Source organism: Chrysochloris asiatica, unplaced genomic scaffold, assembly GCF_000296735.1.
Source record: "Chrysochloris asiatica unplaced genomic scaffold, ChrAsi1.0 scaffold00005, whole genome shotgun sequence".
Lineage (NCBI taxonomy): Eukaryota > Metazoa > Chordata > Mammalia > Afrosoricida > Chrysochloridae > Chrysochloris > Chrysochloris asiatica.
The window spans coordinates 42009214-42030246 of record NW_006408523.1 but is presented as its reverse complement, the minus strand read 5'-3'; the positions used below and the strand labels follow the sequence as shown (position 1 = coordinate 42030246).

At 41.4% G+C, this 21033-nt stretch overlaps 1 protein-coding gene across 1 annotated transcript; it reads left to right on the top strand.

Annotated features, from left to right (window-relative positions):
• Positions 1-703: 703 nt before the first annotated feature.
• Positions 704-14330, top strand: CLN5 (ceroid-lipofuscinosis, neuronal 5). The gene is made up of 4 exons (XM_006832028.1): positions 704-825; positions 6985-7150; positions 8233-8458; positions 13819-14330. The coding sequence occupies exons 2-4, from the start codon at positions 7067-7069 to the stop codon at positions 14328-14330; spliced, it is 822 nt and encodes a 273-aa protein (XP_006832091.1). The 5' UTR covers positions 704-825; positions 6985-7066.
• Positions 14331-21033: the final 6703 nt, after the last annotated feature.

The window sequence follows — 21033 nt, the reverse complement described above, 5'->3', positions numbered from 1 at the left end:
TATAGGAAGCTCCACGAAGAGGATCTTTAAATTGTTATATAAAGCCGAACACCCTCCACCTCCAGCTCTCTGAAGAGGCAGAGCAAAGTGTGCTGTCCGGGTCATTTCAGGCCCCTGTGGAGAGAATGGGGCGATACAGAGGAGTTCTGGACCAAAGTTAAAATGGGGTCGAGCAAGACAAGGAAGTAGAAGCGAAGAACTGTCTTAGTGATCTCATTCCTTAAAAAGCTAACCCACTGCCCTGCCATACATATAATGACCATAGGACTGCAGAAACCTGGTTGGAAAGGACCCCGTGATAACAATCTATAATAAAGAAACACACTGTTCCTTTGGTTTCGGTTAGTGTTACTTTAATGTTATGAAAGGGTAATCATTTCTCCATATGTAACTTACCCTATGTAAAGTGTAGAGATTCTGTGTCTAGCAAGGTAGCTTTGGAAGCTATTCGGGCTGTCAGATGGCTTGCCCTCTTTTACTCGGCTACAAGAAGTGGAGAGGCGTCACGTGCTGCGGAGGCCGGATCAGGCGGCACAATCCTCCGCCCCCGCGGGATTCGCAGCCCTCAGAGCCCGGCTGCCGGGTTCGCTCTGATCGCCCGAGGAGCAGTTTTGCGCATGCTCGCTTGAAGGGCCGTCTGCCGTCGCGGGGCTCGGGAGGCTCCGGAAGCACTGGCAGGCACCATATGGCACCGACAGGGAGCGGTGGGGCCCTGGGGCGCTCGCAATGGCGCTGGACTCTGGCACTGTTCTGGCTGACAGCAGCCCCTGGCTGGTCCCAGGACCCGGAAGACCGCGCACAGCGCCAGTGGCCAGTGCCTTACAAGTGAGTGTGGGCGGGGCGCGGACGGGAGCGCGCGGATCTTTTTGCATGCGCACGGCAGGGTGGGCGGAGTTGGCATGCGGGTGTCGGTGTTCAGCGTCACGCGGTGGAACTGCCAGAGCGACTCTTCCCCCAGAGTGGAGCCAATCTGAGAGCCCGGGGGATCTTGTTAGGGTATCCAGGCAGTCCAGAATCTTAGAAGAAAAAATGCCTTGCACATAAAAATAACTCATGCTTCCTTAAATTGTTTGAGAAGATGGTTTAAGTACCGGACCTGTTACTTCTTTTAAGCACTATCATTGTTGTTGTTGTTGTTAAGTGCCATGGAGTCGGTTCCGACTCATAGCGACCCTGGGTTTCCGAGGCTGTAAATCCTTACTGGAGCAGAACGCCTCATCTTTCTCCCGCGTAACCGCTGGTAGTTTCGAACTGCTGATCTTTGCAGTTCACAGACCGATTCGTAACCACTACGCTAGCAGAGCTCCTTAAGCACTATCATAGTGATCATTAATACTAACTTTCTGCACAATTTATAAGGTGGTTTGTCTGGGCCTTTAGCGCTGTGTTTTAACACTGACCACTCCCACATTCTGGAAACTCTCATGCCCTCTCAGTTCCGGGCAGACCAGGGAAGCTGGTCACTTTGCTTGTCCACCTTTCTAAAGCTGGAAGTAGGACAGTCAAGTCGGCGACAGCGAATGCAAGAGAATGTACGTGGCCTTACAGTGAACTGTGAGGTCGGCAGGTCAAGCTCACCAGATGCTCCTCAGAAGCCCTATACAGGGTCGCTGTGGGTCGGAATCGACTCGACGGCACTTAACAACAACAAGACTGTCAGGTGGCGCAGTGGGTTCAGCTGCTAAGTGCAAGGCGTTATTGTTATGTGCAGGCGAGTCAGTTCCCAACACATGGCAACTCTGCCCCGGTTCAAATCAACCTGCAGGAGAAAGATGTGTCAGTAAGTTTCTGTAAAGATTTGGTGGTGGTGGTTGTTTGCTGTTGAGCTGATTCTGACTCGTTGTTAAGTGCTGTCGAGTCAGTTCTGACCCATAGCGACCCTGTATAGGGCTTCTGAGGAGCATCTGGTGAGCTTCAACTGCCGACCTTGAAGTCTGGTGCATTAACCCACAGCGGATTCTGAATCATAGCGACCAAAGCTGAAAATCTTTACGGGAGCAGAAAGCTTCACCTTTTTACGCAGAGCGACTGGGAGATTCGAGTTACTGACCTTGCAGTTAGCAGCCTAATCCACTGTATCAGGACCTAGGAAGCATTGTGGGGCAGGTCTTCTCTGCCCTATAGTTACATGAAGAGATAGACTGGATGGCAGTGAGTTTGTTTTTTTGGGTTTTGTTCTTTTTTCCGGTTTGAGACTGTCAGGTAATTAAACGTACAGAAAGGAAACATGATGGTAGCATCCGGCAGGAGCAGGATTTGAAAACACTCAGCTCATTGAAGATGACGTGGATGACACATTAATGAATTGAAGAGGAAGGATAATCTAGTGGCGAAGAGCAGAGATCTGAGTCCCGACTACTGGGTGGGAATCAAATCTGGAAAGTTACCCAGTATCTCTGTCAGAAAATAGGAATGATTGTAGCATCTTTCTTATAGCATTGGAAGGATTAATGTCAAGTGTTGGAAAACCTTAATACTAATGCTCACTGAATGGTTTTGCTTGCTTTATATGAGGTTTGAAGTTAGTGGTTTTAATTGTTAGTAAATAGTACATGAAAGATAAAAATGAAATATTCAAGACATCAGGAAATTGGTTTTAAATTATGTAAATTGGTTGGCTATATGGTCTTAGTGTTTCTGTATAACTTTCAAATATTAAGTCATGCCCCATCTAATTTCTTCAGTTGAAGATAATATAATTTAACTATTAAGTTCACCCTTGGCCTAAAATAAATAATGCTTAAGTGAAACTGTCCTTAAATAACTGAGAAAAGAATCTGTACATGTTGAAACTTGGCAAACAAAATCTGTTTCTGTTGAGTTGATTCCAACTCATGGCATCCCACGTGTTACAGCGTAGAACTCCCCACAGAGTTTTCTTGGCTACAGTCTTTAGAGAAGTAGATTGCCAGCCCTTCCTAATGTGCTTTCACTTGGTAAGTGATATGACTATCCTTTAAGTTAGCGTTATTGTTATGTGCAGGCGAGTCAGTTCCCAACACATGGCAACTCTGTATAGGGTTCCCAAGGCTGTACATCTTAATAGAAAACCTCATCTTTCTCTCCAGGAGCAGCTGGTGGGTTCAAAGTGCTGACCTTGTGGTTAGTAGTCTAACTCTTATCCTACAGTGCCATCAAGTGCAGATCATTTGTGCTTCCTAACACAGTCCAAGGAAGGAGCTCTGGTAGCGTAGTGGTTACTAATCTGGCTGCTAATCTCACAGTTAGCAGTTCGAAACTACCAGCTGTTCCGCTGGAGAAAGATGTTCCCATAAAGATTTACAGCCTCAGAAACCCTGTACAGGCTCACTAAAAGTCTGAACTGACTCCACGGCACATAACAACAACAACAACAACACAGTCCAAGGAGCTCTGGTAGAGTAGTGGTTACAAATCGGGCTGCTAATCTCTCTGTCAGCAGTTCGAAACTAACAACTGTTCTGCGGGAGAAGGATGAGGCTTTCTACTCTTGTACAGATTTACCACCTCGGAAACCCTGTACAGGGTCACTATGAGCCAGAACCAACTCCACAGCACATAACAACAACACAGTCCTGGTATGGTGCTATGGCTTAATGCGCCGGACTGCAAAGTGAGTTTGAACTGTCAGCGGTTCAAGCTCACCAGCTGCTCCTTTGAAAACCTATACAGGGTTGCTATGGGTCGGAACCAACTCAACGGCACTCAACAACACTAACACTTATAAAATAAATATGCCCAAATCTCATAAACTTTATGGGCAGGTGTTAATATTTTTGGTTAGCATCGAGATTTTATTAATTTTTTAGATTGACATTTTTATTGTTCCATTATGATTTCAAAACAGTAGGTTTGGCCAGAACCTTAGGGACCTAGAATTCTTAGTGGAAAGACAGAGATAGCTCCATATGTACCTTTCTCTTCCTAGTGCTACAATGCTGGATTCAGTCACAGTCCCCCACTCAGGCCACCTTCTTTTCTTGCCTGTATTACTGGGCTCTGAATAAGTGAGTATTTTTCAAATATTTAATTTTCCTAACTTGGCTCTCAGCCTTAAATTGACTTCTCTCCCTACCTTCTTGTACTTCACAAAATAAAATTTATTTTACAGCACATTCACTCAAATCAGATGTACTACTTAGATCTTTTAAGAGGATTCCCCTGATTTCCCCAGTTGTAGGATTCCGGAGGGTACCCTTCACACTGTGGTTATGTGCTATGGAGTCGGTTCCAACCGATAGTGACCCTGTACAGGGTTTCCGAGGCTGTAAATCTTTATGAGAGCAGAAAGCCTCATCTTTCTCCCGCCGAACAGCTGGTAGTTTCGAACTGCTGACTGTGAGATTAGCAACCAGAACCACTACATTACCATTGCTCCTTTTGTGCTAAAATGAGAGGTCCCTGCCTACATCACCTCTCACAACCTGATTTCAAGCCAGAATGCTAGTCTCCTGTGCTGCTTGGAGAATTTTCCAGTATGCCATGCTTGTGTGACCACTTCATCCTGCTTTGAACATTTGGGTGTTTTCTCCCCTTTTCTACCCAAAGCTTCTTCCTAAGTCTTTAAAAACCTAGGTCTTTAGATCCTTCTTTATCTACCTCCCACCAGGCAAAACTGATTTCTCCCTTCTTTCTGCCCACCCAGGAGTTTTATATAGTTTTTTAACACTTCTTACCTGTCCTGCTGCAGTCCACCTGATTTGGATTCGTAGTGACCTATAGGACTGGGGTACAACTGTCCGATAAGGTTTCCAAGGCTGCCACTAGTGGGTTCAAGTAATCAACCTTTTGGTTACCAGCTGAGTGCTTAACCACTGCACCACCAGGGCCCCTTAGCACTTGCTTATCATACTTATGTTGTGGTGGTTGTTGTTGTTAAGTGCTATTGAGTCAGTTCCAACTCATAGTGACTCTATATAGGGTTTCCAAGGAGCAGCTGGTAGATTTGAACCACCAACCTTGTAGTTAGCAGTACAGTGCTTATCCTACAGCACCACATGAGGACTCCAGCACTTACCATACTGCACCGTAATTACGTGTGTAATGTCTTTCCGATCCCAACACCAAACTCTGTGTAGAAGAGAATTTTAATTTTGTTTCCCTTTTTCCTAGTATAGCATGTTATACATATAGTTGTTGTTGTTATGTGCCATGGAGTCGTATCCAACTCATAGCGACCCTGTACAGGGTACATATAGTCAATCCGCAGTAAGTACTGATTAAAAGAATGCAGGTTAATTCTTTAGAAAATATAAACTATATTCTACTAATCATTATGGGGAGTCCTGGTGTGGCACTACGGATCGGTTAGAACTGCAAGGTCAGTGGTTTAAGCTCACCAGCCGCTCCTTGAAAACCCTATACAGGGTCGCTATGAATTGGAATCAACTTAACAACAACAACAATAACCTTTATGGAGTTCTGGACTGGTACTACCGTACCAATAAACACTGGATTGCTAACCACAAGATCAGTTCAAACCCACCAGCAGCTCCTCAGAAACCCTATAAGGGGTCACTATGAGACAGAATCGACTTGACGGCACTTAACAATAACAGCAATCAATATATTTCAATACATTCTGTTTAGTATGTGAATTGAGAATTTAAATCTGATTTGAAAAATATACATACACTTAGTAAGTGTATGTCTATTATGATAGGATCCAGATCTATGAACATTTTAGGACGTGTTACCTGCTGTGATCATTAAAGGCTGTGTCAACTCGTCTCAGCCAGGATTCTCAGTGGGTTGACAGTTGTGATGTAGTTGTTCCCCATGATTTGATGTGATAAACCAATAGGAAGATTAAGGCTGGGATGGTGGTGTGTGGAGTCAATTCTAACTCGTATAACAACCCTGTAGAGAGTTTCTAAGGCTGTCAATCTTTATGGAAAGTGTCACCTTTCTCCCAAAGAGCACCTGGTGGCCTCGAACTGCTGACCTTGCAGTTAGCAGCCCAATGCATAACCCAGTATATTACTATACGACCAGGACTTCTTGTTGTTGTTAAGTGTCATCAAGTTGCTTCCAACTCATAGCAACCCTTTATAGGGTTTCCAAGGAGCAGCTGGTGGGTTTGAACTGCTCACCTTGTGGTTCCAAGCACAGTGCTGATCCTACAGCACCATACCAGGGGTCCTTACACCACCCTTCATCCTACCACCACTCTGATTTATGGGAGATTCCCAAAGGTGTGGCATGCAACACTTATTTCATATGAGATAAAAGGAGACTTGAGCAGAGAAAGAGGGACCTCTTACCCCCAAGGTAGGAAAGCCAGGAGTGGAGTGCATCTTTGGCCTGGGTCCCAGCACTGTGAAGCTCCTAGATCTTGGGAAGACTGATGCAAGACATAAGGAGATTTCAAAGAATGCTGGGCCCAGAGACAACAAAGAGAGAGCCTTCCCCCAAAGACCGCTCTGAATTTGGACTTTTCACCTCCAAAACTGCTAGAGAATAAATTTCTGGTTTTCAGTCATCCACTTGTGCTATTTGTGTTGTAACAGCACTAGACAACTAAGATACCTTCCTTCAAATGTCTCACACTGTGAGCAGGGAAGAGAAAAGCATGCATTTATCAAAGTGCTTTGTGTTTGTCACTGGCGGTTTAAAGGTATGAAGGGGTCCTATGTGGTGCAAACGGTTTGTCCTTGACCACTAACCCAAAGGTTGGCAGTTTACACTCACCCAGCAGCCTGTGGAAGCCTGCCATTCTATCTCCATAAAGACTATGGAAGACAGGTCTACTGTGTAACACAGGAGGTCACCTTGATCCAAATCAACTCAATGCCAAATAATAAACAGATGGGTTTGGATTCGTTATTACAGACATAGTTAATAGTCTGTTCACAGAATAAATTAAGTGTGTATATTTATATTTATACACTACAGTATGATTTCTGAATGTTTTCCTTGAAAATGTTCTTGATAGTGAAATTAAAATCTAAAATGTGTGAAAATTCTTGTCAGAGTCTCAGTTGATAGTTTCTTTGTTTTTCTTAGGCGCTTTTCCTTCCGTCCAGAATCAGACCCTTACTGTCAAGCTAAATATACTTTCTGTCCAACTGGCTCTTCTATCCCAGCCATGAAGGGTGACGATGTCATTGAAGTTTTTCGACTACAAACCCCAGTGTGGGAATTTAAATATGGCGACCTCCTGGGTCACATGGTAAGGATGTATCTTGACCTTGGGCTAATTAAATTAGAGGGAATAAATGCTGTTAAAATGACTGGTTTGGAATCATGTTTATTGGTGTTCCTCTTAGCATATTTAAAATAAGCAATCAAAAATAATTATCAAATTTTGTGATACAGGAACAAATGCAAAAATTTTAATCAGTTTTAATATCATAAAAATGAGCTAATCTAAAGGTCGGATGCTCAAATTCACATGTAGTTTTAATGGAAGGAAACCTCAGTGAACTACTTCCATAAAGATAAAAAATAATCCACTGCCATTGAGTTGATTATAACTTAGTGGCCTTATGGGACAGAGCGGAGCCCTGGTGTGGCACTGTAGGATAAGCACTGGAGTGCTAACTGCAAGCTCAGCAGTTTAAACCCACCTCTCGAAACCCTCTACAGTGGTCACTGTGAATCAGAAGCTACTCAACAGCACTTAACAACATAGGACAGGGTAGAACTGCCCCATAGGGTTTCCAAGGCTACAATCTTTATGGAAGCCGAGGGACCCGTCTTTCTCCCTCAGAGCCACTGGTAGGCTCATACAACCAATCTTTTAGTTTGTAGTCAGGTGCTTTAACCACTGCACCATCAAGGCTGTTCGATCAAGATTACAACCAAGCTGCAGTTATACCCTATTATACAGCGGGTCTCCATGAATCTGGGGCCAACTAATTGCAGCTAGCAATAACAACAGTATTCTGAAACGGAACCCAACTCCTAGAAATGAGAAAGAAGGAAGCAAGGAGGCAGGATCGCTTGTTAATGTTCAGTCCTTGTCATACACACTTTCACAAGGTGGGCTTTCCTTGTAGTCATCAAGTTTCTCCCTAAGCCTGGCATGATGGTTGCTAGGACTTCTAAGCTGTAAGGAAGTTACCGGTGTGTCCACCTAGCATGCTTCCTGAGATGAGCTGTAGTCACAGCCCAGAGTGGATGAGAGCCTGGAATGTAGCACTAGGGAAGGGGAACAGCTGGGCAGTTTTTCTAGTGAATATGCATTTTCTCCCATCTGTTTGGACTGGTGGTTACTGTACACATGCTTTTCTCCACGTATTATCTTTATAGAAAATTATGCATGATGCTGTTGGATTCAGGAGTACTTTAACTGGCAAGAACTATACAATGGAATGGTATGAACTTTTCCAACTTGGAAACTGCACATTTCCCCATCTCCGGCCTGAACTGAACGCCCCCTTCTGGTGTAATCAAGGAGCTGCCTGCTTTTTTGAAGGCATTGATGATAACCACTGGAAGGAAAATGGGACCTTAGTTTTGGTAACAACCATATCAGGTAATTTGAAAATATATGGCAGTATCTGATGACTGTGTGAGCATCTAAATGAAAGAAACTACTTTCACTGAGACGTTTCAGTTGTGTTCTACATTTTAGAGGTAATTTGTAAAACATATTTCTGAAGCCACTGATCTTTGACACAAACTATTTTTGTGTCATCCAATATTGGCATCCAATATTCACCTGTGACAATAAGAAATGAGTAGTTTCTTCCCTGATCAGTTACCATGGTGTAAAAAAAGAAAGAAAAAATGATGAAATACCTGGTACAATTAAATTGTACTTTCCAAATAAAATAATGGGGTAAAATCCACAAAATGTTTGAAACAATAATTATTACAGAATTCCTTAATTATGTCTGAAAAAAAAGTTTTGGTAATGACAGAAAGTTTTTTATAGGAGAAATAGTAATAGCTAGATGGTGCTGTGGGCTAGGTGTTGAACTGAAGGTGGACGATTCAAACCCACCAGCTGTTCAGAGACAGAAAGGTAAGGCTGTCTGCTCCTGTAAAGATTTCCAGTCTCAGAAGCCCTATATAGGGTCGCTATGTGTGTAGTGGGTTATGTTTAGTATCATTCATAAAAGGAGTCCTGCTGCCTCAGTGGTTAAGTACTTGGCTGCTAACCAAAAAGATGAGGCAAACTACTTTCGTACAGATTGTTGTTGTTGTTGTTGTTGATAGGTGCCATCAAGTCAGGACCAACTCATACCGACCCTATGCACAACAGAGCGAATCACTGCGTGGTCCTGTGCCAACCTCACGATCATTGGTACGCCTGAGCCCATTGCTGCTGCCACTGTGCCAATTCATTTCATTGGGGGTCTTCCTCTTTTTCTCCAACCCTCCAATTTACCAAACTGATATCCATGTCCAGGGACTGGTCACTCCTGATAATATGTCCAAAGTATGAGAGATGAATTCTGGCTGTCCTGGCTTCCAAGGAGCACTCTGGCTATAAGTCTTCCAACACAGATCTGTTTGTTCTTTTGGCAGCCCATGGCACTTTCAGTATTCTCCTCCAACACCACAGCTCAAGTGCATCAATTCTTCTATGGTCTTCCTTAGTCACTGTCCAGCTTTCACATGCATATGAGGTTACTGAAAATACCATGGCTTGGGTCAGGCACACCTTAGTATTCAAGCTGACATTTTTGCTCTTCAACACTTTAAAAAGGTCTTGTGCAGCATATTTGCCTAATGCAATACGTCATTTGATTTCTTGACTGCTGCTTCCATGACTGTTGATGGGTGATCGAGCAAACGGGAGTCTTTGACAACTTCAGTCTTTTCTCCATTTATCTTGATGTTGCTAATTGGCTCAATGGTGAGGATTTTTGTTTTCTTTACATTGAGATACAACTCATACTGAAAGTTGTGGTCATGGAAATCCTATGGGGCAATTTTACTCTGGCTTATAGGATCTCTCTGAGTTGAAATCAACTCAGTGGCAGTGGTTTGATTTGGGGTACCATTCCTCTGGACTCACTCCCAGCATTGCATGGGTCTAATTGCTTTACATGTATTACATCATTCATCATCACAACCATCCTCTGAGATAGGTACTTTTATTTTCCGTTTTTTATACAGAAACTGAGATACACCTAAATCCCAGTACCATTGAGTCAGTCCCTCTGTCACAGCGACATTAGGATAGAGTAGAACTGCCCCGGGGGGCAGGGGGGGTCCAAGACTGTAAATCTTTGTGGAAGCAGACTGCCACCTGGTGATTCCACAGAGTGACTGGTGGGTTTGGACCACTGACCTTTTGGCTAGTAGCTGAGTGCTCTACCACTAAGTAAGTGGGATGCAAATCTTAGCAGCTAAACCCCATAGGCCATTCTCTTAACGACATTATCTCCCAGAACATATATATTTGAGTCCTGGTATGTCCCTGTAGGATAAGCAAGGGTACTGCTAATTGCAAGGTTGGTGGTTTCAAACCTACCAGATAACCGCTCTTCAGAAACCCTATACAGGTTCGGAACTGAATCTACAGCACACAACAACAGCAACAAGATTACAAATTGCTGTACCCCCAAAAAAAGGAGTCCTGGTGTGGCGCTGTGGGTTAATGCACTGGACTGAGTTGCTTCAAACTGCAAGGTCAGCGGCTCCTTGGAATCCCTATACAGGGTCACTATGGGTTGGAATCAACTCAACAGCACTTAACAACAACAATACTCCAAAAAAGAGGAAACACTCTAAAATGAAGTACGGTTTGCCGTAAGAATTACTCAGTGAGTCATAGGATTTTGGGGCTTGAGTATTTCCCACACTTTACAAGGCATTTTGAGTATTTTAAATCACAGCATGATGGGAGAGATGAAATACAGTCTGTCCCTAGATTGGGAACAAGGTCCATTCCTAAATCTCAAAGTTGAATTTATACATAAATTGGAGCATGAACTGCGATTCATATTTGCTGTCAGTTTGTCCAATGTTTGTCTTAGTGTGTGGTAGTCTTCTTTTCTTTTCATAAAAAACAAAGTTTTAAACACTTCCAGCTACATTAAAACATATTTAACTTAACAATACAGTAGGAATAATAATACTAATAGGGTGTTTTTTTTCCTGAAAGTTGCTTCTTTTCATTTTTTGTTATTTGAATGAAAGGTTTACAGAGCAAATTGGATTTCCATCCAATAATTTGTACACATTTTGTTTTATGACAATTAACATTAGAACACTCACCACGGAAGAGCAAAAAGGCAGTATGTGTCGTGGACTAAAGATCCAAAGGCAGGAAGGGATCAGAAGGAAACATGAAGAGAAATGGTAAACACAGGTGGAAGTGGCAAGGACGCTGTTACTCTGCAGTCAGTGTCGCAACCAATGTTTTGGTGCCCATTTCAAAGTAGCAGCTATTTGCTGCTATGAGCCATAATATGTATTTCAAGTTTTTAATATAATAGACTTTATAGGAGTTGGTTTGTAACTGGGTTATATGTAAGTCAGGCATTCGTAATCTGGGTCTTCCTGCCTATACTCGCCATCCTGAGTAACTTAGGCCCAGCAAGGCCTGTCTCTTAAAGTCACAGAAGCAGATTTAGCAGAACTGAGGTTTTTATAAATGTAACCTGGAGATTATTTAGCAGAATACATGATGCTACTTGTGATCTTTTACCTTGTACTTGATATACCGGAAACTATCCCTACGGTATATTAAGCTCATATTTTAACAATATTCAGTAAAATAAACAGTCTTCCTTTCGTTGCTGGCTGGTTCAGCTCTCCTTTCGCCATTTCTACCAACTTCATTACACAAAGATTCTTAGTTCTAGCATAAATGTATGTTCAATGAACATATGAACTGTGGTCACTATTTCCTGTAACATGGTTTGTAATAGGCCAAGACTTAAATCTTTTAAGTCATCCATCTGCCTTGTGATGAATCCTCTCGTTGACCTTTCTTCATGTTACCAAACAGTGATTTGAAACATTCTTATCTCTTAAGTACAATAGTGACTCAAGTTCAAGATCTCTAAAAACAGGTTCCTTAATTCTGAGAAAACAGGATTTAAACTATGCCACAATTTTAATCCCTGAAATTGATACAGGCAGCTTTTCTATTCATTTTGCAGGAAATGAAGTAATAATTTTATGAAATCAAGTAGAAGTACCCAAAAAATGTTTGCACACAGTGGCAATGTGAATGCTGGGGCCTAGCTGTTAGAGGGAGCCATGGTGGCATAGTGGGCTAAGCCTGGGACTGCTAACCGAAAGGTTGGTGATTCGAATAGCTGCTCCACAGAAGGATGAGGCGTTTTGCTTCCATCCAGACTTAGTCTCAGAGCCCTAGGGAGTTCTTTGTCTTGTAGGGTTATTCTGAGTCAGGATCGACTTGACAACAGTGGGTTTCATTTTTAGTTCCCTCTATTCCAAACCAGGAGTCCTGGTGTGATGCTGCGGGTTAATGTGCTGGACTGCTAGTCAGTTTGAACCACATGGTCAGTGGTTCAAGCTCACCAGCCGCTCCTCTGACACCCTATACAGGGTCACTATGGGTCAGAACTGACTCAACAGCACTTAACAAAAAATTCCAAACCAAGAAGTCCTGGCGTTGTAGGATAAGCACTGGACTGATCATTGAAATGCCGGTGGTTCAAACCCACCAGTCACTCCTTGGAAACTCTTAACAGGGTCACTATGAATCAGAACTGATTCAGTGACACTTAACAACAACAAATTCCAAACCAAAACCAGTGCAATTCCAATTCAAAATGAACCTATATAGGGTTTCTGAGATTAAATCTTTATGGGAGCAGACAGTCTCTTTCCTCAACAGTGGCTGGTAGGTTTGAACTGCCAACCTTACAGTTAGTAATCCAGTACTTATTCTATAGCACCGCAGTTCTCTTACACGTGACAAGTACCCAGATGGAAGTTGTGACCTTGTTGTTGAGTTCATGCTTCCTGAGCATTTGGGGACACTCTTCTGGTGTCCTGAGAGGTAGAGGTTAGGATTAGACATCTTGCATTTGGCCAAAAACATTTCTAGTTTAGCTGATTCACTGGAGGATTCATGTGTTGGGTGGGGTTGTTGCAAGCAGAATCTTAACAGCTGCAAATATAGGATGTGGTAAGCAGAATTTCAACAGCTGCAAATATAGATTTTTAAAAAATCTATATTTGCAGCTGTTGAAATTCTGCTTACTACAGGCCAGTGTGTTTCCTCTTGTACTAACTGTGGGCCAGCCTCCTGGATCCTCCCCACAGGCAAATTCACACACATGCAGCTCTTTACTTCCAACCGAAAAACTCCACATCTTCCCTCCCTGCCAATTTTTCTTGTCTTTGACTTTTCCTCTTCCATAACTCTTGCTTTGCTTTTCCTCAGAATCCAAGGTTTGCTGTGTAGGGTCGAGAAAAAGGGCATCAGCATTTTGTATAATTTCACTTTTGATTAACAACTTAAATGATAATAGAATGTGTATGAAACTTCTCTTTCTACATCATGTAATGTTGACAATTCAGTATACCTTACATTTTGAATAATGAAATATAAATTTCAAATAGACTCCTAATGTGAGATGAAGGTTTTAAAAAATAATTTAATGTGTTTATTCATGAGTCTTAATTAGGTTCATGAATAAAAGTTTTTTTAAATTTCCAAATCTTCATCTCATTAGGTTGGAGTCCTGTTGTGGCACTCTGGGATAATATACTAAACCACAAGGTCAGTTTGAACGGCAAAGTAAGCAATTTAAATTCACCAGCCGCTCCTTGGAAACCCTATACAAGGTCGCTATGAGTTGAAACCAACTCAACAGCACTTGGTAACAACAATTAGAATATTTTACTTTAAGTTTATGACTAAGTTTGATATTCATATGGGTAATTTTTTTGTCTTTCTAGGAAACATGTTTAACAAAATGGCCAAGTGGGTAAAACAGGACAATGAAACAGGTATTTATTATGAGACCTGGACTGTCCAAGCCAGCCCAGAAAAAGGAGCGGAGACATGGTTTGAATCCTATGACTGTTCTAAATTTGTGTTAAGGACATACAAGAAGTTGGCTGAACTTGGAGCAGAATTCAAGAAGATAGAAACCAACTATACGAGAATTTTTCTTTATAGTGGAGAGCCTACTTATTTGGGAAATGAAACATCCATTTTTGGGCCAACAGGCAACAAGACTCTCGCTTTAGCCATCAAAAGATTTTATTACCCTTTCAAACCACATTTGTCTACTAAAGAATTTTTATTGAGTCTTTTGCAGATTTTTGATGCCGTGATTTTGCACAGACAATTCTATTTGTTTTATAATTTTGAGTATTGGTTTTTACCTATGAAATTCCCTATTATCAAAATAACATATGAAGAGATCCCGCTACCTAACAGAAACAGAACACTCTCTGGTTTATAAAACCTTGATTCTGTCTTTTCCTTTATTCTGTCTCAAATTACCAGCATCTTGGTTTCCCAGGAAGTGATTAGATTCTTGGGGGCAGAAAGGTAATGTGCAGCTCAGCAAACTTGCTGCATGATAATGGCTCCGGGCTTGGAACAAATGTCTAAACTCTAATTGATTATATACTAGCCCAAGTGAGCAGGTTAGGGGATCTTGATTTCCATCTAATTGATTATATACTAGCCCAGGTGAGCAGGTTAGGGGGTCTTGATTTCCGTCTCCAAGCCTGTGCTAGTGTGGAGAATTATGGTATATATCAAATGTATGGGATCTTTGGAGCCAGTATTTTCTCTTTGTGGTTATGGTGTACCAACAATTTTTAAAATGTTCTGTGACAGTTACATGGGGGGAGCTTTTTCTGGTATGGTAAACTGTTTCCTTTAAGTACATTTTGGTGGCTTAAAACGACTTTTTTATCTTCTGGAGCTTTGGGAACCACGGCTGGTAGTCTAAGTCAGTCACTAACCTTGACTTATTTAGACACCTCTGTTGGAATAGTTTTGCTTCCAAAATATGGTAACTACAGTGTTAAAGAGAATGAAGCTGCGAGTTAGACTGCAAGCTAGCCTTTTGGCATTTTGTGATTTCAGCCACTTCATACACTGAACCATTATTTCCTTGTCTAAAATGATTTCTCTCTCAGGATTGCTGTAAAGCTTAAAGCAGTACATGTTTGACATTATAAGGTCTCAATAAATAGTAACTATAATGATTAATCAAAGAACAAATTGTCATCTGTGATCTTGCTTAATGCCGTGTAAGTGCCAACCTGTCCTGGGTTTCCTAATATCATCTAGACTTTGAACTAGAGCAGTGCTTCCAACACTGTGGGATGAAGTGAGCTGGGGAAACAGCTACACCTCACTGCTGTTGTAGTTCTTCATCCTCCTAGGAAAGCTGCCAGCTCAGTGGAAGAAGGTGGACTTCCCAGAGAAAGAACTCGTTTTTGTCACGTAGCTGTGCTTCCATGATGGCCTTCAAACCAGCGTTCAGGGTCTTTGTAGTATTTGAGGATCCACTGAGCAGTTCTGTCTGCTGGTGGAAACACCAGTCAGTAAGATAATGGAACAGAGATCAGAGAAAACAATGCGTGCTTAATATGTAACTGTTTCAATTATATTATTTCCTTTCAACTAACATTTGAATGCTTTGTACATTTTAATTGAATTCTCACAAAAAGCCTAAACATAGATTTTTACCTGATCAAAATGAGTAAATTGGGGTTTAGAAAGGTTAAGAGGCTTTTTCAAAGCTACCCAGCTAGTAGTGGTAGTGGAATTGCATTCAGTTCTCCTGACTGAATCGGCTGTGCTTTTCGAAATGTGGCCACAAACTACTAGTGACTGCTATAAGTCAGAAGTGACTCCACAGCTCACCACCACTACTGACTAGAATGAAGAGTGTGATGAACTGTGAACCACAAGATTCTTGGTTTGAATCTGCCAACCATTCCCCGGGAGGGTGATAAAGCTTTCTGCTCCTGTGAAAAAATAAAGTTTTGGAAACTTAAGAGTTGCTTTGTCGGAACCAACTCAACAGCACTTAACAAATGACAAAAATAGGGCAGTGCAAACTTCTACAAGATTCTCAGGACCACTTGGGTATTTAAGATTTCCAGAACTGCACTAGGGTGACAAGCTGTCGTCGTCGTATGCCATCAAGTCATTTCCAACTCAAGAGTTTCTGAGAGTGGCTCCGGGTGTTTGAACTGCTGACCTTGTGGTTACTAGTCTAGTGCTTATCCTAGAGTGCCACACCAGGGCTCTTGTACCAACTTGGTTAAATGCAAATCACAGAACCTAGTCCTATAACAAGATTAAGTGAGGATATCTACAAATCAACTTGAATTTTAAAGCAAGATCCCAATCATTATGTTGAAATGGTAATTCAAGATTTTTCATCTTTCTTAATAGTAATAACTTTTGTGAAAGTACCACAGACTCAGGTAATTTTATCAGAGAACACAGTATTCATACAAATGAGTGCTTCCTAAGAGTTTATCAAACCTGTCAACTCTTGTTTCCTAGAGGAAGTAGGGCTTTTGAGGAAAGACGATGCAAGCACATGCTTTCAAAACGGTAGTGAAAAAGTCTAAAATACAGCCAGGTAGTACTCAATGCCTTCCACTTAGCCTGTGTGTGGCCCTGTGAGTAATGTGCTGGCCCACAAGGTTGGTTTGAGCCACAAAGTCAGCTGTTCAAGCTCACCAGCCATTCCTTGGAAACCCTATACAGGGTCACTCTATGAGTCAGAACCAATTCAGTAGCACTTAACACTATAGGAGTCCAGGTGTGGTACTGTAGGAGAAGCACTGGACTACAAGTTGGTTTGAACCACAAAGGTTGGTGATTCAAACTCACCAGCTGCTCCTTGGAAACCCTATACAGGGTGCTGCCCTGAGTTGGGACCAACTCTACACTTTACAATACTGTAGGATAAGCACTGGACCGCTAACTGCAAGATCAGCAAACTCAAACCCACCAGCTGCTCCTTGGGAACGCAATACAGAGTCACTGAGTTGGAATCGACCAATGGTACTTAATAACTCACGTTAACAGTGCCTAAACATCCTTAATAGAGCTTGCCTCTAATGTGCTCGTTGTCAATTAAACTTGCCAATTAAGTTTTGCTGCCCTTTGAATTATTGTACAAAATAGATGTGATTTTATTTTGCTGTTAAGTTTTAAGTGTATAAACTTTCATTTCTAAAACCCCATTTTAAATGGTAATTATTAGGACTGTAGAATAACCATATCCCACTTATTCAATATTGGGTTACATATGACCATAAGTATCTTCTAATGTACTGACATTGAAATTTAAAGTGACAGTATCAACATAAAACCAAACAGCCACCACTTGCCTGTCGTGCTGTGACGGCTTGAGTTGCTGTGATTCTGAGGGCTATGCCACCGGTATTTTAAATACCCGGCAGGGTCACCCATGGTGGACAGGTTTCAGATGAGCTTCCAGACAAAGACAGACTAGGAAGAAAGAGTGACAAACTACTTGCAAATCTCTAGTCACTGAAAACTCTATGAATAGCAGAGAAACATTGTCAGATACAGGACTAGAAGGTGCGAAGGCACTCAGAATGCGACTGGGGGAAAAAATGCCTCCTCAAAGTAGAGTTGACCACAATGAAGTGAATAGAGTTAAGCTCGGGGGAGAAAAGCACTTTGCACATAATGTCAGGAGGGAACAGTTGCTGGAGAAGGATGTCATGCTGGGTAAGATGAAGGGTCAGAGAAAAAGAGGAAGACCCCCAACGAGATGGATCAGTCAGGTGGCATCATTGATGGCGTCAAGTGTGGCAGCGGTAGTGAGGTTGGCCCAGGATCGGACATTGTTTCGTTCTGCTGTGCATGGGGTCGCTATGAGTCGGTTCCGACTCGATGGCACCTGACAACAACAATAATATACTGTTGCTGGTACAAGAAAGCAGAGATGAAAACTTATATTTGGAATGTTTATAACTTTCAATTAATGTTAACTGCCGTCGAGTCAGTTCCAGTTCATTGTGACCCTATATAGGATTTCCAAGGAGTGGCTGATGGGTCTGAAGCGCCGACCTTTTGGTTAGCAGTTCAGTGCTTAGCCTACAGAGCCACAGGATTCCTAACTTATTGGTTTCTTCTTTAAAAAAAAAAAAAGGAAAAGACAACAATCAGAAGTCTTAGGAAGTTTTAGGCTGGATTCTCTAGAAAATCAAAACCAGTGACTAATATATACATTATATAAAAGAGAAGTTTATATCAAGAAAAAGATCCAAGATCTCCAGGCAGGGCAGGTGGGCAGGCAGGCAGGCAGGTAGGTAATAAAGCAGGTCATGGGCTCAAGTCCAAAGAGGCAGAGGTTGGAGGACGAGTCAAATGCAAGATTCAGACCCAGCAGAAAGCAAGCAAGTTTCACCCAAGTATCCATTATACTGGAAGCAGGCTATTCTCCCAAGAAAACATTCTTTCAACTAGGCCTGCTCATAGCTAATCATCATAATTAACTACGCCCGCTCATAGCCAATCATCACAGCGTTAACTACGCCTGCTCATAGCCAATCATCACAGCATTAACTAGCCTGCTCATAGCCAATCATCACAGCATTAACTACGCCTGCTCATAGCCAATCATCACAGCATTAACTACGCCTGCTCATAGCCAATCATCACAGCATTAACTACGCCTGTTCATAGCTAATCATCACAGCGTTAACTACACAGTTCATAGCCAATCATCATAGTCAACTACACTGTATTAGATCTCACCATGGGAACAACCACATCTCAACTGCCAAACCACTGGGAATCCTGGCCCAGTCAAGTTGATACAAAACTGTTAATTATCACAATAGTCTACTTTGGTTGCACTTAATGAATTCTGTGGTGAATGTTAAGTAATATGCTGCTAACTGCAAGGTTAACGGTTCAAATCCATCAGTCGTGCCTCAGGAGAAAGGAAGATGTCTGCGCCTGTAAATCTCAGAAACCCTAAAAAATAGTTCTACTCTGTCCTGAAACCTATGAGTTGGAATAGAATCAACAGCAAAGGGTTTGGGCTTTTGCTTTAAAGCTCCTTTAAAGAAACCATGGTTGTACAACAGCTAAGGCACTCAGTTATTAATAAAAAGGTCTGTGGTTCGAACCCACCAAGTCACTTCCTGAGACAACAATGTGGTTGTCTGCTTCCAGAGACTCTCTACCTGGGAAACCCTACTCTGTCCTATAAAGGAGTTGGAATTTGTTGGCTGATTATCAGAGCCATGTTCCCAAACCACACACATGCTGTTTACAGCTGAACGTAAATGGAGGATGTCCAGAGTTTCTCTCCAACGTCTTCCTACTCACCCACCCTCTGTTGTCCAAGTAGGTTCCTGTTCCTCAAACTTTCATTTAAACATTCTCTCTCCCTTGTTTAAAGAGGGATAGGTTACTAATCATTTACCTTTACTTTTGTAGTCATTTAAAAGGTTAAGCTGGGCGTCAATAAGCAGATGGGATTGTCCTGCTACTTGGTAGCACTAAAGCCAGCTCCACACATAAAATGGGGATGGAGTTTGTCTAAAGCACCTTCCAGGCCTGTGTGGAAAAGAGACTATAAGATTCTTAAAGGGCCTCATGTAGGCCCGAGCCACCTTCAAACCCATTCATCCCTCTATTCTGATCTTTTCCACAAATACAAAAAAATTCTAGAACGCAGCAAGTTGATTATCTCTTAAAACAAGGATGTTTTAACAATACTGTGAAAGTAGCCCAGATTACCGAAGTTAAATGAAGTTAATTTTTTAGAAACAGTTAAAATAGATGAAGATAGTCTCACTCCTTTAGGTACTATCTTCTAGTAACAGATTTCACAGAACAGTCATTTCTCCCTAAAAAGGCTAGACAGACTCCAGGACCCTTGAATGTAATTCTATGTCTAAAGAGTGTGTTTTAAGTTCGCATTCTGAATATATTTAGGAGTCTATTACATCAGTGTAATTTTAACAATAAATTTTCATTTTACGGTAAGTTTTAAATTTCCTAACACTTTAGGCATCTATCAGAGTATTTCAAGAACAGATACCTACCTATTTGTCCAATTTTTTATCTTCAGAAACAACCTACCATATACATTCTTTAGTACTAAACATTATCCATGAAGATAAACCAAAACCATAAATTTGCTAGTTTAACTAGCTTAAAGTCAAACAGGAGTCCTAGTGTGGCACTGCAGGACTGCTAACCACAAGGTCAGTGGTTCAAAGCTACCAGAAGCTGCAAGTAAAACCTATACAGGGTCACTATGAGTCGGAACCAATTTGAAGGCACCTTAACAGCAACAATTAAGTCAAATATTCTTGGAAAGCTTCTAAAAATTTTAATACAACAGCATTAGTAATTATCTTTATTCTCAATTGTCTCAATTGATAAAGGCATTTAATATATGCATTACAGATATACAAATTAAGTACTATGCATTTTGCTTATAAAGTGACTTAAAAGTATTTTAAACATTTATTTCAAACATTAAATTCAATTTGTACAAAAAGTAAAGTTTCAGGTAAAGCACTGGTTAGAACTGATTATGTATGTACTGTAATACTCATTTGCCAAAGTTTTTTTTTTTTTTTTTAAAATCTTATCCACTAACACAGGTAATTCTTGTAGTCAAAAGCTTTTTTACTATTTAGTAAGAGGTAAATATAATTGCTTTTAATTTTCAAGTCTGGGTCAACTTTATCCGTGCTCCCCGCACCCCTTTACTTTACATTTACATGTGATACAGGATACTAAGTCTAGGATAGGTCTGTAAGACTGAAGGCTACCATCCATAACTGCCAAGACGCTTCCTACAATCACACTACTGAAGAGGGGCTGCAGTCCACTGGGGTAAGTCGCTTCTAATTTCCATAGGGGGTAGCATCTACTCACATTACTGCCCCAAATCAGAGCTGATACAGTGGCTCAAATAACTAAATGTAGCCCCAAACACAAATATTTTTAGACTCCATAATGCATGTATTACTCATATGAAAGTAATATAAAATTCTACCTAACTTAAATAATATAAAATGTTTAACCAAATTAATCATAAAACTCCAGACATTTTGCTATTATAATTTTCCAGTCTACTGAACAATATTTTCTCAAGAATATTATGAAATTAAATATCTCTTTTAAAT

Coding starts and splice junctions, on each gene's coding strand:
- CLN5 (XM_006832028.1), top strand. CDS start 7,067: ATGAAGGGTGACGATGTCATTGAAGTTTTTCGACTACAAACCCCAGTG. Junction 7,151..8,232: donor GCGACCTCCTGGGTCACATG/GTAAGGATGTAT, acceptor TTATCTTTATAG/AAAATTATGCATGATGCTGT. Junction 8,459..13,818: donor TTTGGTAACAACCATATCAG/GTAATTTGAAAA, acceptor TTGTCTTTCTAG/GAAACATGTTTAACAAAATG.